At 35.4% G+C, this 17504-nt stretch overlaps 1 protein-coding gene across 1 annotated transcript in view; it reads right to left on the reverse strand.

Moving 5' to 3' along the window:
- The window catches only part of LOC129219388 (protein TMEPAI-like), a 158313-nt gene that overhangs the window by 38864 nt on the left and 101945 nt on the right, over positions 1-17504 (reverse strand). Inside the window, exon 2 of the mRNA XM_054853775.1 lies at positions 9246-9385. Within this exon, the coding sequence (XP_054709750.1) occupies positions 9246-9255 (10 nt within the window). The 5' untranslated portion in view covers positions 9256-9385. The remainder of the gene's footprint in view (positions 1-9245; positions 9386-17504) is intronic.

Raw genomic sequence — 17504 nt, forward strand, 5'->3', positions numbered from 1 at the left:
CAGCTAATGTGACCAGAATTTTCAAACTTTTTTTCTTAGGCTCACTTTGTCATCGAATTGAAGATGTTTAGATCTCATGTGAAAAATAGTTTTGAATTAAGCAGGGGTGCCCCCCCCCCTAAGTGCAAGGGTGCACCCCTTCAATATCATGGAGACCCCCAAAAGCAAGAGCCCCCCAAATATGAGAAAAATACCCCTCAAAACACCCCTTTAAAATTTTCAATGGCGCAGTTTCGCCATGATCCCCCCTAGGTGGGCACCCCTGAATTAAACCTCTTGCAATAAAAATATATTTGTTGAAATCATAGCAATTGTTCCTAAATTTTGAAATAAGATTGTATTTAATATGAGTTGTAATTCAGATGTACCTCCTATAAAGAACTTAAGTTTTTGAAACCTCAGCTTATTATGCCGTCAGTAACTGAAGCTTTCAGCAAAGAACTAATTTTTAGTCATATGCATTGCTGGAAGCTATTTTCCTTAGCAACTTTTCATTGCCACTCAAAAAAAAAAAAAAAAAACTCGAATTAATACAAAAAGTTTATCTTAGTGAAAAGAAAATATTTTACTTTGCAATGAATACATACAAAAATGTTGAATACCATAATTTAGTCATTTTTCCCTATTTAGTTTAACTTGAATAGAAAAGCGGGACTTTAGCAGTACAGTGAAACCTGTGTAAGTTGACCACCTGCGGTGCTCTACTTTAGTGGTCAACTTAAGCAGGTGGTCAACTTACAGAGGTTGTTTTATATAATAAGGGCTAATTTCGTGCCTGAAAAAAGCGGTCAACTTAGACAAGTAGTCAACTTGCGAGGGTGGTCAACTTTACAGGTTTTACTGTAAGGGAAAAGCGGGACAATTTAGCAGAACATTCGACCAGCGGGAGTGCGAGACAAAAAACGGGACGATCGTGGCAAAATCGGGACGTAGAGAACTTATTTCATAACCCTGCAGTATTGAACTTTCTAGTTTTTTAAAAAGTGAAGTAAACAATTTTTTTTTTTTTTTTTTTGAAAAAGCGCAAAGTTAACCGGTATGACTCAACAACATCCCGAAATAGAAAAAAAAGGGGGGGGGGGAGGAATTTTTTTTTTTTTTACGAAAATAAGTTTTTCGCAGTTTTAGAGATGTATAAAACTGATCATCAATAGCATAATCTATAGAAACCTCACAAACAGTCTGGGTTTATTAACATTTTTTAAATTACGTCGGCATGAAAAAGAGAGAGAGAGAAATAGATTTCTGATCTTTCACAAAAAGGAAAAAAAAAATTGAATCTTTAGCGTGTCAAAATCTCGCTCCTAACGTTTTCAAGAAGGTGATCTTAAAGCTTTCGGCGGGTAATTCATTTTCCCTTCATTTCTCACATTTCACAGCACTCTTCACGCAATATTAAGCTTGTTTGGAACCTAAACATGTTTAGAATGCATACAAAGCTCATTCAGTATGCAGCAAAATTAATTTCTTGAACGCTACAACGCAGTCTTTATAATGTTGCATACCGAAACAAAATAAACTTCGCCGAGCAAAATAATAAATAAATAGACCGTTACCCAAGCCGTGAATATAATTCATTGTAACCTTGAAACAGTAAAATACACTCACTGGCCAATGAATCAGAAACCTTTGAGAGGAACTTCTTGCCTTACTCGCACTGTACAATAAATAAATAGACCGTTGCCCAAGCCGTGAATATAATTCATTGTAACCTTGAAACAGTAAAATACACTCACTGGCCAATGAATCAGAAACCTTTGAGAGTAACTTCTTGCCTTACTCGCACTGTACAATAAATAAATAGACCGTTGCCCAAGCCGTGAATATAATTCATTGTAACCTTGAAACAGTAAAATACACTCACTGGCCAATGAATCAGAAACCTTTGAGAGGAACTTCTTGCCTTACTCGCACTGTACAAGGGTCTGGAAGGAGTATCATGATATGAAGCATATTCTGCTGGCATGAGAAGTGATGCCTTGGTGCTCCTCGAGGGAAAACAAATAGCCATGCGATACCTAGATATACTGGCAGATCAAGTGCACCTTGCAATGTTGCATTTTTATCCTGATACGACGGATAGTTCATGGACGATAATGCAACTATACATCGTGTCAGAAGTGTTGAAAATTGGTTCGCTGAGCATCAGTCTGACTTCCAACACCAGTGGCGGCGATTCGGGGGGGGGGGGAGGGCAAGGGAAGACGACTGCCCCCGCACTTTTTTCATCAAAGAATTCCTCAACATTAAGATTTTAATTTCAAACCATTCTGGGTGAGATTACCCGAACGTCACCAAATATTGTCTAAAATTTCAGTTTGAAATCTTCAATTTTGAAAATTCTCCGGGAGAAAATCTCCGAGCGTACTCCTTCCTTTAAATTCAAAGATGATCTAGATTTGAATTATAAAGACTCCAGTTTGAGGAAAAAACATCAGGAAAAGAATTCCCCCTAGATAGCGTAAAACTGCGTTTTTAAGGCTCCAACTTAAGAAAAAAAAAACCTGGAGATTTTTTTCTGAACTCCCCAAAGAAAGTTTAAAACTGAGTTCTTAGGATTTCATCAGTTCAAAAAAAAAAAAAAAAAAAAAAAAAACTAGGAGAACCTCCGAACCCTTTTGTTCCTCAAGTCAGAAGAAGAGAAGTCTGAAATAACGTTTTAAAAGACGTCAAAAAAGGTTTTAAACTTTGCAAAACTTCTGGGAGCGAACTCCAAACCCCTTGCTCTAAGTTTGCTAAAGATGGCTTTAATTTGCGTCTTTAAGACATCAGTTTTAAAAAAATTTCCGGGAAAAGTCCTCCTTACTCTTACATTACCAAAGACAGTTCAAGCTTATTCGTTTTTATTATTAGTAATTAGACTTTATTATTAGTAGTAATTAGACTTTATTTTTAAAAAAGCTCAGGGGACAACCCTGGAAACTCCTTTCTGTTCTCCACATTGACATAACTCTACAAAAACGGCGTTTTCAAAACTACAATTCCAAAACATTTACACGAGAAACAATCAGAACCCCCCTCCCCCCCCACACAGTCACTCAAGATAGCCTAAAATAATCTTCAACTTCCTAAAAAAGAATTGCCCTGTCCAACACCTTCCCGGGCCACCGCATAGCCGGAATCTTAACCTCATAGAAAAGGTGTAGGATATGGTAGAAAAACGCATCCGACAGCACTCCAAGGACGGATACAAGGGAGGGGCGATGGGGGCGATCGCCCCTCCCTTGAGGGATCCGCCACCGATAATTTTTCGAAAATGAAGTTCAAAAAACGCAAATTTAGACGAGTTTCATTGATATTAGGAGACAGAGAGGTTTAGGTTTGGGACCACATCCCGGAACTGTTTCGGAATTGAGACACAGTTCCAAACCTTTGTGATCAGTATTTTTAAATCAGTATACATAGTAAAAAGGTTAGTAATAAAAGTCTATCGCCCCTCCCTTGAGAAATTTCTGGATCCGCCCTTGCAGCACTCTCCTCTTCTATCTAATTTACAAGATTTAAAAAGCTGCATAGCCAATGCATGGTATTCTCTAGATGTTTAATGCACTCTCGAAACTTGCAGACTCGATGCCCAAACAGAGTGCAAAAGGTGGTCCAATGAAATATTGATCTTGGGGTTTCTATTGGCTAGTGAGTGCAGTCCAGTGATGGATAATTCCCAAGATTTTTTTTTTTCAAACTGGCTTTGCGTTGATTGGCCGAAAATTAGATAATTAAGTAGTATTTATAGACTAACGGCTATAGTTGCCGAATTTAACAACTGGTTCTGTTATCTAGGAGGAGCCCCTAACCATGACGAGAGGTCTGGAGAAGATCACTCTGTTCTCCAATATATATCCTCATTAGACAAATTTGCCGACAATTCGACAAGTTTGGAGACAGTAGTACAATATTACAATTAAAAAAAAAAAAGAACATTGCATCCCGGCAAAGAAAGTGACATCTCAAATTTCGGGAAAACGTATTAACGATTAATTTAAAATCTAAATTTAATGCTCTCTCTTGACACGAAACTCGCACAAAGCACTGATAATGAATACTAAAACTGATCGTCTACAGCAAAAAAAAAAAAAATAAATAAATAAAAAAAAAAATAAATAAATAATAAAAAAACTAATACATATATAATGATAATTATAGGGCTATTGACTTGTTATACAACTATACAGATAGTACAAGATAGGCAGGAAAGTTATACAACACAAAGAGCGAAAAAAATCCAGGGCTAGAGCGGTTTTTTTTTTTTTTTTTTGTACCTCATCGACTATAGTCTTACTATAAATTTACAATGATCTTACCTTCATGGAAGTACCAATAGCGAGTTTGCCCGCTGAGCGTCATTACCCCAGTTTCCCGTCAATAGTTTTTTTTTTTTTAATTTTTTTTTCCCCCAATGCAGCAGGTGATACAGACATTATCCTGACGCCAATCCCGTCAATAGTTCTCCCGTTTATTCAGACTTGGTTCGGCAACTTTTCAGGTAGAGCGTTTAGTGCATAATGCATCAAATGTTAAAGTAAAACATTAGTGCATTAAAAGTAAATGCACGAAAAAAAAATATTTTTATTTATTTAAGACCATTTTTGAACGGCTTAAAAATATGTAGTATGATCATCCAGTAGCGTAACTATGGGGTCTAGCGCCCCTGGCGAACAAAGAAATTGCGTCCCCCCCCCCAGGGTCGCAGACATGAAAAGTCACCAGAGGTCATTGTGACCTCAAAAAAAAAAAAATTTTTTTTTGGAACATTTTGATTAGTTGATTCCACAAACAGGAGGCAGAATTGTAATTTTTTTTTCTTATTTTCTTTTCTATAATTGTTTTCAATGATGCCCAATGTTCCTTCTCAGTAGGATGTTATGTATGTGTCTCTAGCTTTTCTTTTTGTAAGTTTTTTTTTTTTTTCATTTTTTTAAAGCATTTTTCAAATTCTATGATCAAAAAGAAACCTCTATTTTTTTTTTTTTTTTTTTAATCAGTTGAAATGCCTCCTCCCCTGGCTGCTGCGCCCCTGGCGAGAGCCACTCCTGCCAACCCCTAGTTACGCTACTGTGAGCATCTGTGGACAAAACTAGGTATTTCACCTGAACAAGCGACAACACTACATAAAGCAGTTGGCGGGTAGACGATTATGAGCTACATAATAACCGAATGGGATTCTTTCCCAGAGAAAGAATAAAGGAGTTAACAACGCGAGGGAACACTAATTAGGGGCCATTCATTAATTACGTAAGGGTCCCGAGGGGGAGGGGTGGTCGGAAAAATCGCTACATGCCGTTACGGGGGGGGGGGGGGTCCGACCCGTTCTTACGTAATCTTTTCTAAGTCGATATTTTATATTAGAAATCGTGTGGTCAAGTGGTTTAGTAGGAATCATATTTCATTTGCTTCTGGAAAGTAAATATCATATTACGCTGAGCTATTTTTTACTTGATTTTCTAAGAATGAATAGTGTAAAATATAATAACAGAATCTCACTGTGTATGACACGTCTCACTTTTAATTAATATCGCATCATATGCAAAAAATATTTGTCGAAAAAACATTCAGTCTCAAGTAAGTCTCTTTTAGTAAATAATTTATTAAACACAAAAATTTTTTTTCAAAAACAAAAAAATAAATAAATAAATAAATAAAAAATTTAATTTAATAACGAGTCCAGTGATGTAAGATTCGTTACTTTATTGTTTCGAAAAACAAAATGGAATCTTACGTAAGAGCCGGGGGGGGGGGGTTGAAAACTCTTCCTTACATGGGGAGAACAATTGGGGGTCAAAAATTGCCTAAAGCATCCTTACGTAATTAATGAATGGCCCCTTATCACTGCAAATCCCCCTTTCAAGAAAACTACTAACGGTGCTGTATTTCCTTTTTGAACGTACCTGTTTTGATTTTTCACTGTTATTTTCATTTGAAAATTTCATGACAAAGAAAGAGAGGGGGGCGGGGAGAGAAAGAGAAAACTTAAGTAGTACGAATCGCGAGAAAATAATAGTTTCATGTGATTGAATTTTTTTGTCAAGTCAATTTTTATTTACTCATTCCAACGTCCTTTGACTAAAAATAAGAAAAAAAGAATGCTTATTCTTCCTTCTCCCTTCTTTCACAAAATTCAAACTAGCTATAGTTAGCTTTATTGAAGTCTGAAAGGACCAAGTTGTTAAGACTCGTTATCTAACAGAAAATTGCTGCTTTCCGTCACTGAGTTTCTTTGACTAAGTGCCGTTTTGGTTACTGTTTCTGTTGACAAAAATCCAACTGAAGCTGTTTACTTTTCAATTAGTGGGAAAGATGCTTCTGGAGATAATAGTTTTTGAGAAAGAATTTCGTTACAGCCACATTAATTTAGAAAAAAAAAAAGGTATTACTGTTGTTACTGTTATTTCGCTGGAAGATGTTTATTCAAAAATAATGACAGACATTCGCATATTCAGTGACGGTGGAATTCTGTATCAGAATGCGATGCCTACGTTTCTTCGGCATTTTGCAATTTTTTTTAAAAAGTCATGGTTTTGAGTTCCAAAAAGTTGTTAGGGAAAGGAAGAAACACTTTTCACTGTAAAAAACCTAAGTTGCGGGGTCGGAGTTGAAGTCGCGAGTCGGAATAACTTTGAGGTAAAGGAGTAGAACAACAATATATTATTCGACTTCGGACAACAATATGTTGACCACACCAATATACACCTCGACTACAACATGTTGATCATGATAACTGCATAAAGAAAAAGTTACTGTGTTTTTTAATTAATATATTTCAGAAAGATGTGATACGTGATACCGAATATGAACGAAAGAGTCGACTGCAAAGGATGGAAGTTGTCTACCATATGAAGCAACCTACAACAGACCTATTCGAACGTTTTCAGGAAGGACACTTGCTGCACTAAAACGATACATTTATTTATTCATTTATTTTGACAATTTTTGCACAAAAATAAAAAAGGATGGTGTTTCTTCATCTATCTGTATATACAGGATGTTTTATAAGGAATGGGACAAAAAGAAAAAAGGATGGTGTTTCTTCATCTATCTGTATATACAGGATGTTTTATAAGGAATGGGACAAAAAGAAAAAAGGATGGTGTTTCTTCATCTATCTGTATATACAGGATGTTTTATAAGGAATGGGACAAAAAGAAAAAAGGATGGAGTTTCTTCATCTATCTGTATATACAGGATGTTTTATAAGGAATGGGACAAAAAGAAAAAAGGATGGAGTTTCTTCATCTATCTGTATATACAGGATGTTTTATAAGGAATGGGACAAAAAGAAAAAAGGATGGTGTTTCTTCATCTATCTGTATATACAGGATGTTTTATAAGGAATGGGACAAAAAGAAAAAAGGATGGAGTTTCTTCATCTATCTGTATATACAGGATGTTTTATAAGGAATGGGACAAAAAGAAACCACACTTGTGAACGTTGCAATTATTTTAATAAATGAAACTTACAGTGAAAGTTTTGTTTTACCCATCTATAGATATTCTATTTCTCTCCGGTCACATGGTATACATTTACGCGGTATTTTAGCTTAAGCAACATTAGAAATAGAGTGTGCGTTGATAATACTAAAATTGAAATACCTGCAATTTAACGTCGCATTTTAATGAAAGGAATATCACCTCATTGATACTGAAACATCCATCCATTTCTCAACGGCATCGCGATCACCCGATCTCAGACCACAATATTTCTTTCTTTTGAGTTTCTAAAGGATCAATTTCGCCGAATCATGGTTACTTTTGTAAAGACTCATTTGTATTGGATTTGAATATAACTATTCACGATCGACTTACATTGTGAGAAACTTAAATTCCTCTGAACACTATTTGTGACACTCAAGGGTGAACACGCTGCAGTATGGGAAACGAAACTAGATGAGTTACATTGGCACATATTGAAAGCCGCTGGTTAATATGCAGTATATAATACAAGGTTATCATAAAAGAATATCCTGGTTTTAAAGATATATATTTCATAAATTATTACACTTCGCACTATGAATAATACATAAAAATAAAGAAGAACAGTCCAGTTTTCTTTTCACTCACAAATGTTCGATGTGTGCGCCTTTCGTAACGCGACGCACATCTAACATACATTTTGGACTGTTTCACGGTCCATTTTTCGTAATACTACACATATGCGATCTTTCAGTTCTTGCAATTTTGTAGGCAATGGTGGTGTATAAACACTGTTTTTGACTAAACCCCATTAAAAAAAATCACATGGGGTTATGCTTGAGGATCTTACTGGCATAAAGGGGTAAATCATCATCACCTGCATGGCCAATCCAGCGCTGCGGAACGTTAGTAGCGCAGTAAAGAGGGGGGGGGGAGGGAGGTGAGGTAAAAACACCCTTCCAAAGGTCTTGGTTTTAACATTGTTGTCAATCCTAACCCAGTAGTTAATACACGTGTAAGGACTGTTGTAACAAAAAAAAAAAACACCTTCTAGAAGGATTTTCTGGATGCGCTACTGCGGAACGTGCACGTTTAAGTTGTTCTGTACGTTCAAAAAACTTGGACAGTTTATTTTTATGTATCATTTATAGTGATAAGTGTAATAGTTTATGAAATATAACTTTTTAAAACCGGAATTTTCTTTTTTGCTAACCCCATATTATGTTATTAAACCTTAAAAGTCATTCATGGATACCCTGTAATAGTTCGACTTCGGTAAGAAAAGCAATGGCACTGAGGGGATTCCTCTTAAGAAGGTAAATGAGAGAGGAAATCATTGTCAAGGAGTCACGTTGGGATACTGTCGTCGGTAACTCACTTTTTACTCGTTTCGGAATACTTAAAAAATTTCCATCCGAAATCAACGCGTACTTAACGCAAATTTGTTACGAAAATTGCCTGCCAAAAAAATAGGTATATTATATACATTTATCCCTTAGGAAGTCATTCTTTACCTCAGTGGTGTTCCCATAGGGTTTACTCCATATGCTCTCAAACATTTTTTTTTGACATATAGCGTATACCCTCAAGCTTCAAAAATGTTCTTATTATGACATATTATGTACATGATCGCATACACATAATGGATTACTGGGAGTATACCCTCAGAAAAATTGTTGGGAACATTACTGCTTTACCTCCAGTAATTAGTCCTATTTATTTAGCAACCTAAGCCGCATCAAAAGTCGTAAAAACTATTTGTTGCACAGATACAATAAAAAGAAACTGTAAATGGTAAGGCTGAAAGAAATAAGAAATGCAAAAAATTAAAAATAAACCTTCATTCATACTCCTTCAGTGTGGGAGTGGGCACTTGTCTTTTTGGAGAACACGATTTGAAACATAGTTAGGAAAAATGATTCTTCCGGTGAACCTTGAAAACAATAGCCACAAGGGGTCAGCTTTCTCATTCAAACACCTACAGAAAAAAACAAACAGAACATTACTTTCAAGATGCCGCACAGCTTTCTATTATATAGGGGAATGTGGGGCAAAAAGTGAAATAGCGGGGCAACGTGAAATGGTGAGATACTTACTCTGCTTTTAGCGCCGCCTATTTGGTAATATTTTAACTATGTAGTAGCACATGTAATCTGTTCCAGTAAGGAAAAAATTACCTCGAAAGATCAAAGTATATGAAAATACAAGAAATTTTGAAACATTTATACTCAAATTGTAATATTTTGTTATAAGTCAAAACTTGTTTTTGTTGTCATAAAATGATAAAGTTCTTGTTACTATTAACAAATATTAATTGAAAATTACTAATATTTGGTGCAGTATTTATTTAGTTAATGTTAAGCATATTTGCTTTTTAAATATTTTGAACAATCAGTCACGCATATGTGGGGCAAAGTAAAATATTTCAGTTGAATCATTTCCCGAATCACTAACGTATTCATTTATTAATTAATCAAATTACATTCCTTTACTTAAAAATTTACTTATTTAGTTGTTCACTCACTCATTTTCTTTTTCATTTACACACATTATTTTATTCACTCATTTATTTTTCTCATTTTTAATTAATTGTTTATTTAGTAGTTTATTGTTTCGTTTTCTTTTCATTTATTCATCCATCCTTTTATTTACTCAGTCATTTGATCAAAAATATTTTTTATGATCGAATAGAACGTATTGCATCAGAAAAATATTTTATTTTTCACTTTGCCCCATGAAAAAAAAAGTGAAAAATTTTCGCTTTTTTCTTCAGACACAAATTTGCTGCAAAAATAAAAAAAACGTATGTTTCAGTGCAAGTTTTATTATAAAATGCATTGTTCTATCTTTATGTATTGTAATTTTGAAAACGAACTTCAAATTTGTTCATTTTGAAACAGCTAAGTGATCTCAACTATTTCACTTTGCCCTCAAATATATATTCAAAAGTTAAGGGGGTTTAAGTAAAAGTCAAATTTATAGGTTTCACACATTGTCAATTCAAACTTTCAAATAAATATTAAAAAATGTAAGAAATATTTTATATGCTCTTAAAACCTGCAAGAAGTTGGGCGATTTAACCTAATAAACGTATAATATGAAATGTGTACACTAGGGCTTTGAATATCCGAACTATCCAACTATCAGAACGTACTATCCCTGTCCTTTTATACGAATGAGAACGCTAAATTGAAAACCTTCCCCAGATGTATGAGAGAAATAAGGACTTGGAATGACGGTGCAAATCAAGGTCAAGACAATTCTAACAGCCTAGTCCTAGCCTAGATAAAGCGGGAAGGAAAATTGTACATGAACAAAATTTTTCAAACCTACGAAGTTATTAATTTTAATTCAAACATGCTTTCTCTGCATTGAATATACATAACAGCTTTTATACAGTTCGGCTCATCCCTAAAGTTGCTGGTCGCATTATCTGAATTTTTGCAAATCCGAACTAAGGCAGATCCCGGCAGGTTCAGATGATTGGAGATCTACTGTATATGAGTGAAATCGCTTTGTATGAAATAAGTAAAGGAGGGAACTATAATATGAAATAAGTATATGAATGAATTACAAAGTTGCTGGTCGCATTATCTGAATTTTTGCAAATCCGAATTAAGACAGATCCCGGAAGGTTCAGATGATTGGAGATCTACTGTATATGAGTGAAATCGCTTTGTATGAAATAAGTAAAGGAGGGAACTATAATATGAAATAAGTATATGAATGAATTACAAAGTTGCTGGTCGCATTATCTGAATTTTTGCAAATCCGAATTAAGACAGATCCCGGCAGGTTCAGATGATTGGAGATCTACTGTATATGAGTGAAATCGTTTTGTATGAAATAAGTAAAGGAGGGAACTATAATATGAAATAAGTATATGAATGAATTACAAAGTTGCTGGTCGCATTATCTGAATTTTTGCAAATCCGAATTAAGACAGATCCCGGCAGGTTCAGATGATTGGAGATCTACTGTATATGAGTGAAATCGCTTTGTATGAAATAAGTAAAGGAGGGAACTATAATATGAAATAAGTATATGAATGTGAATTACAAAGTTGCTGGTCGCATTATCTGAATTTTTGCAAATCCGAACTAAGACAGATCCCGGCAGGTTCAGATGATTGGAGATCTACTGTATATGAGTGAAATCGCTTTGTATGAAATAAGTAAAGGAGGGAACTATAATATGAAATAAGTATATGAATGAATTACAAAGTTGCTGGTCGCATTATCTGAATTTTTGCAAATCCGAATTAAGACAGATCCCGGCAGGTTCAGATGATTGGAGATCTACTGTATATGAGTGAAATCGCTTTGTATGAAATAAGTAAAGGAGGGAACTATAATATGAAATAAGTATATGAATGTGAATTACAAAGTTGCTGGTCGCATTATCTGAATTTTTGCAAATCCGAACTAAGACAGATCCCGGCAGGTTCAGATGATTGGAGATCTACTGTATATGAGTGAAATCGTTTTGTATGAAATAAGTAAAGGAGGGAACTATAATATGAAATAAGTATATGAATGAATTACAAAGTTGCTGGTCGCATTATCTGAATTTTTGCAAATCCGAACTAAGAACAGATCCCGGCAGGTTCAGATGATTGGAGATCTACTGTATATGAGTGAAATCGTTTTGTATGAAATAAGTAAAGGAGGGAACTATAATATGAAATAAGTATATGAATGAATTACAAAGTTGCTGGTCGCATTATCTGAATTTTTGCAAATCCGAACTAAGAACAGATCCCGGCAGGTTCAGATGATTGGAGATCTACTGTATATGAGTGAAATCGTTTTGTATGAAATAAGTAAAGGAGGGAACTATAATATGAAATAAGTATATGAATGAATTACAAAGTTGCTGGTCGCATTATCTGAATTTTTGCAAATCCGAATTAAGACAGATCCCGGCAGGTTCAGATGATTGGAGATCTACTGTATATGAGTGAAATCGCTTTGTATGAAATAAGTAAAGGAGGGAACTATAATATGAAATAAGTATATGAATGAATTACAAAGTTGCTGGTCGCATTATCTGAATTTTTGCAAATCCGAACTAAGGCAGATCCCGGCAGGTTCAGATGATTGGAGATCTACTGTATATGAGTGAAATCGTTTTGTATGAAATAAGTAAAGGAGGGAACTATAATATGGAATAAGTATATGAATGAAATACAAAATGAAATAAGTATGTGAATGAATTATAACCTATACTAATATATAAAGAGAGAGAGCGGATTTTGTACGTTTACATGTTCCGGGCAATCTCTGGAACCAGGGGCGTGCACGGGGGAGGGGGGGGAGAAGGGACACCTGTTGGCCAGGGCCCCAGCCAGAAGAAGGACCGAGATTTTTAAAATGAGGGGTGAAATATCTGTACGGATGTAGGGGTAAACAATATGGATGGGGCACGTAAAAGTCATTTGTGACGGGTCTCAAAATGTCTGTGCACGCGCCTGTCCGGAACCAGACCACCAATTTGAAAAACTCCTTCACTATTTGAAAACTACATAATTGCACAGTGTCATAGGTTATATATCATCCATATACATATACAGTACAACCTCGATATCTCAAATCTCTCGGGACAGAAAAAATCGAGATATCGAGTTTTTGAGTTATCAAGGTTTTGAAAAAATTACACTAGAAATTCTCACAATTACATACACGTACGCTATATGCATTTATATTATATGTAATATGAGACCACTTTGAATTACGATCAATAAAGTAGTCTTCAATATTTTACTAGATTTGAAATTTTATAATTGTCGAAAGTGCACAGGAAGAGATTTGAAATGAACAACAACTTCAACTTGGTTTTTTACCTAAAAATTTTAAAATCCTTATCCTCAACTAGTAGCTCCCCACATTCAAAAAAGTTTTCAGTAGCCATTTTGTAGGAGTTAAAAAAGCAGAATGACGAAAATAAGGAACGCATTTTCCGTTTTCACTTGAAATCTGACTGGCGAAAAATCAACCCCCTTTCCTCAAAGTGGATAACATGTTCGAGAAAAATGCACAAAGATTCTAAACTCTGGGGAAAACACAGCACACTTCCCTATTATCTTGCTTCAATCCCCTAATCAGTTTCCAAGAAGAGAGATGAAAACTGGTCCATGGAACTGTTACAAAAATTGCCTAAGTAAAACGACAACTGAAACTTGCTTTTGTTCAAAAATTTCGACATATCAAGGGTTTCGAAAAATAAATTTCGAGATAACTATGGAAAATTCATTGGGGTTTTTATAGAAAATGCAGGGGAAAAAAAAAATTCGTGACATCAAGTGTTTCGAGATAAGGAGGTTCGAGATATCAAGGTTCGACTGTATATAATAATTTTTTGTTGATATTCCTTTAAAATCTAGTTCTATGCTTGCTTAAGTTCAGTCTTGAAATTGATTTTTTAACTTTAAATATTAACGAATCAGTTTCATATAATTACATTATTTTCTTTTGCCATCACCATTAAAAAAATCCGAAGGTCGAACATATAACTTGACTCAGTACATCATTACATAAGGGAACATTGCCTTACTTATGGGCAATTACATGTTGCTCTCTCTTGACCAGGAAATGGCGTGATTCAATTGATTTTAAAATATCATAAAAACGAAACAAAACATGCTGTGTACCATATTGTTTTAAAATAAACTGTACCTGCATAATATTTATTTCAGATAAATTTTAACCCGAACAAGGTCGGTACGTGCAACTAATATGAAATAAATCTGCATGAATTGCATTTTGAAATAAAATGTCTATTTACTTCAGTCGTCTTTTTTTTATATTTTTTTTGCGTACCTTATGACATTTGCTTGAATACCGAATATTATATATATATATATATATATATATATATATATATATATATATCCTGAGCTAATGCTCGAGTTTGAAAACCTGAGTCTTTAAAACGTACAAGGATTCCTGAACTAGACTTTTGTTGCTCAGATGGTTTACAAATTTCAACTTCCATTTATTTCCATTAATAAATCTAACTAACAAACTCTGCTTTCAGATTTTCACCATACTTAAGTCGAAGTAAAAATATGAAGCAGATGCAGAAGAAACCAAATGATTAGTTAAATGACTCGAAATCTTAGTTCATTCAATTGGTTTTATTACGTAACATTACATCTATTATGAAAAAAAATAACAAAGATTTTATTCGTAAACCCCAATACTAAATGCATTTAGTACACGTTCAATTTGCAGGGTTTACAACTTTACGAACTCTTTCCCGATTCTTCCATGCTCATAAAAATGAGCAAACCAATATGAGCCATGGAGAGTTAAAACGGTGTAAGTCAATAAAACATGATTATGAGTAATTGAATAGTTAAACTGCTATTCCGTTTTCCGTTTTACGATGACTGTCTATCGGCAAATGGTTGGACCTGGACTTAAACCTTTTTCTGCACGAAGTGTAATGAGGTTAAATTTTATTTCTGGTGGTGCAAATACAAATTATGAAAGTATCGACTTACACCACTTTTTCTCTCAACGTCTCAGAAAAATCCTATATTGCTGTTAAGTTTTTTTTTCTTTCAATATGCCTGCTTTTTTATGAATAAATCAGCGTTATGAAAACAGATGTGCGTAAATATTGCATAGGCACGTTTCTAGGCCCCCTTTATCAATTCTCCCTCCATTTTTCAAAAAGTAAAAAGGAAAGTAAAAACCAATAAAACTATAAAGAAAAAGCCAACTAGAGTGAATTGTACAATCAATAAAAGAAAAAATAAATACAAAATATAAGGTAGAATTTCTCTTGAGAATTGATGGGACAGACATATTTTCCAATGTCCTAATTGTCTAAGTTCAAGACATTTTCCTAGTAAAAAAAAAATTACTCACTCAATAAAAATTCAAAAGAAAACAAATACATATAAACAGACCCAAAAATATGTATGGGCAAAAAAAAGTGTTTACTAGTAATTGGCACGATATTCGAAACACTATTTAAAAGTTTTCAAATTTTCAAATGTATTGAATTTAAGGCATCACTTTTATCAATAATAAAAAAAAAGGATACCCACTGAAATATTCAACATTATAGCATTTTTTTGAAGACAGTTAGCCAAAATTGCAGTCATTCAATTTCAGCCATGGATTTCATCCAAGTGACCCGAACATGATAAACTCCCATCAGATATTTTAACAGCCACGGTTTGGCTAATGAATTCCTGATTTCGGTCTTTCAAAATCAGTGAAAGTGATTGATGAAGCTGTTCAGAAATGGCTCTAACTCTCACATTTTTAGGGTTTCTGGAATCGCGCCAGTGTTGCCTTACTTAAGAAAACACATTCCATCCAGGCTTCTCTCCAACAATTACAGACTCATTTGCCTTCTTAGCACCCTCAGAAAGCTCCTTGACAAGTTTATCACATACTGTCATCTCAACCCCAACAGTTTCAACCAGCTTCAGTTTTACACAATCCACATCTTTTTTCTTACCATAGATATCTCTTCAAACAAACAAGGAAGAAAATTGACTTACACGCGCATCCATTTTGACCTTAGTCCTTGTAATTCCCAGACCTAGGGGCTTTCTATAAATGATGTCACTTTTTTTCCAACATATTAGACCCCCTCTCCCCTTAGTCACAGTTCACCATACCCCCTTCCCTCTCATTGTACAGAGTCCATTATGAAAGTAATGAGCATAATGTTATTGTGACGCGACGATAGATGGCAGCACGGTAAAACCGGCTGGGAAATGTGGTGCGGGATATGCCCTTTCAATGCATCCAGTCGTCAGTTGCTTTCGAGCAGTGTGAGCGGAGATAAGTGCCTCCGCTTGAAGTATGTTTTCAACTTTTGTAACATAACGCAATGGAGCGTTCGCTTGAACAATGATACGCCATAAAGTTTTGCGTGAGGTTTGGAAAAAATGCAACCGAAACATTCCAGATGCTGCAAGAAGCCTTCAAGGACGATTGCATTTCAAGATCACAGTCTGGGAAGTGGCACAAGGCATTCAAAGAGAGCCAGGAGGAGGTCGCCGACGAACCCCGTTATGGATATCCCCCCCCCCCCAGTGATCCCTCACCACCTTACAGTCCCTACTTAGCTTCATGTGACTTCTTTTTGTTTCCGCGACTCAAGAGAGAGAGAGAAGAAAGGAAAACATTGGGGAACCTTGGGAAACATCCAACACCATGTTACAACGTTCCTGAGAGGCATTCCCTTGGAAGAGTTTCAGGGTGCCTTTCAGGCGTAGCAAACACGTCTCCGCAAGTGTCTTGATGCAGGAGGAATGTATTTTGAAGAATATTGAACATTTGTACAAATTACGATCAATAAATATATTTTGCCAGTAAATGCTCATTACTTTCATAATGGACCCTGTATCATCATGTGACACTATATTTGACCAACATATTGCTTTAAAAATATCTTTTTCAAACAAAAAGTTCGATGTCATTTCTTGTTACCTCTTCCCTCCCCTTGTCTCAAACTGTCACAATTCTTCTAACCCCCTCCCCCTCAAAACGTGGTACCATTTATGGACGACCCTCTAGTAAAATCCTATTTGACCTTAGTATCCAGTGATTCCCAGAAAACTTTATGCTCCATTTCTAGCAGTGCACTTCTGCTTTTATCAGCTATTGGGGCCCCTGACACTTAGGCTGCATCATTAACTCAAAAAAACTCCGAGTAAAAAAATAAAGGTGTATTGTCCGTTTTTCAGGAGAAGGCACTTCGCCACGCCTCCTCGAACGCAGAGTCCCCTTTTACGCGGGGGGTGATCGGTCCGCAATCCACGCTCATCTAAAGCAGACAACCAGAAAGCCTTAATTTGGGAGAGCATTTTAATGTGCAAAAAAGTGTTTGTCTGTTGTTATTTTAGTTATTCTTACATTTAAAAAACTGCTGCTTTTACAACAAAATGCTATGATACGAATATACGTTCTGCCGAAAACAGCGAAATAGAATCATCGGATACCACGTGACGAGGAAGGAGTCAAGTATCTTCTTGCGAAAAACGGACAATACATAAAATATATTTGGGCCGTGGTAGCCCGATCGGTAGAGTGTCGGATTCGGGGCCGGAGGGTCCTGAGTTCGAACCTCGA

The sequence above is a fragment of the Uloborus diversus genome, chromosome 3 (genome assembly GCF_026930045.1).
Source record: "Uloborus diversus isolate 005 chromosome 3, Udiv.v.3.1, whole genome shotgun sequence".
Classification (NCBI taxonomy): Eukaryota; Metazoa; Arthropoda; class Arachnida; order Araneae; family Uloboridae; genus Uloborus; species Uloborus diversus.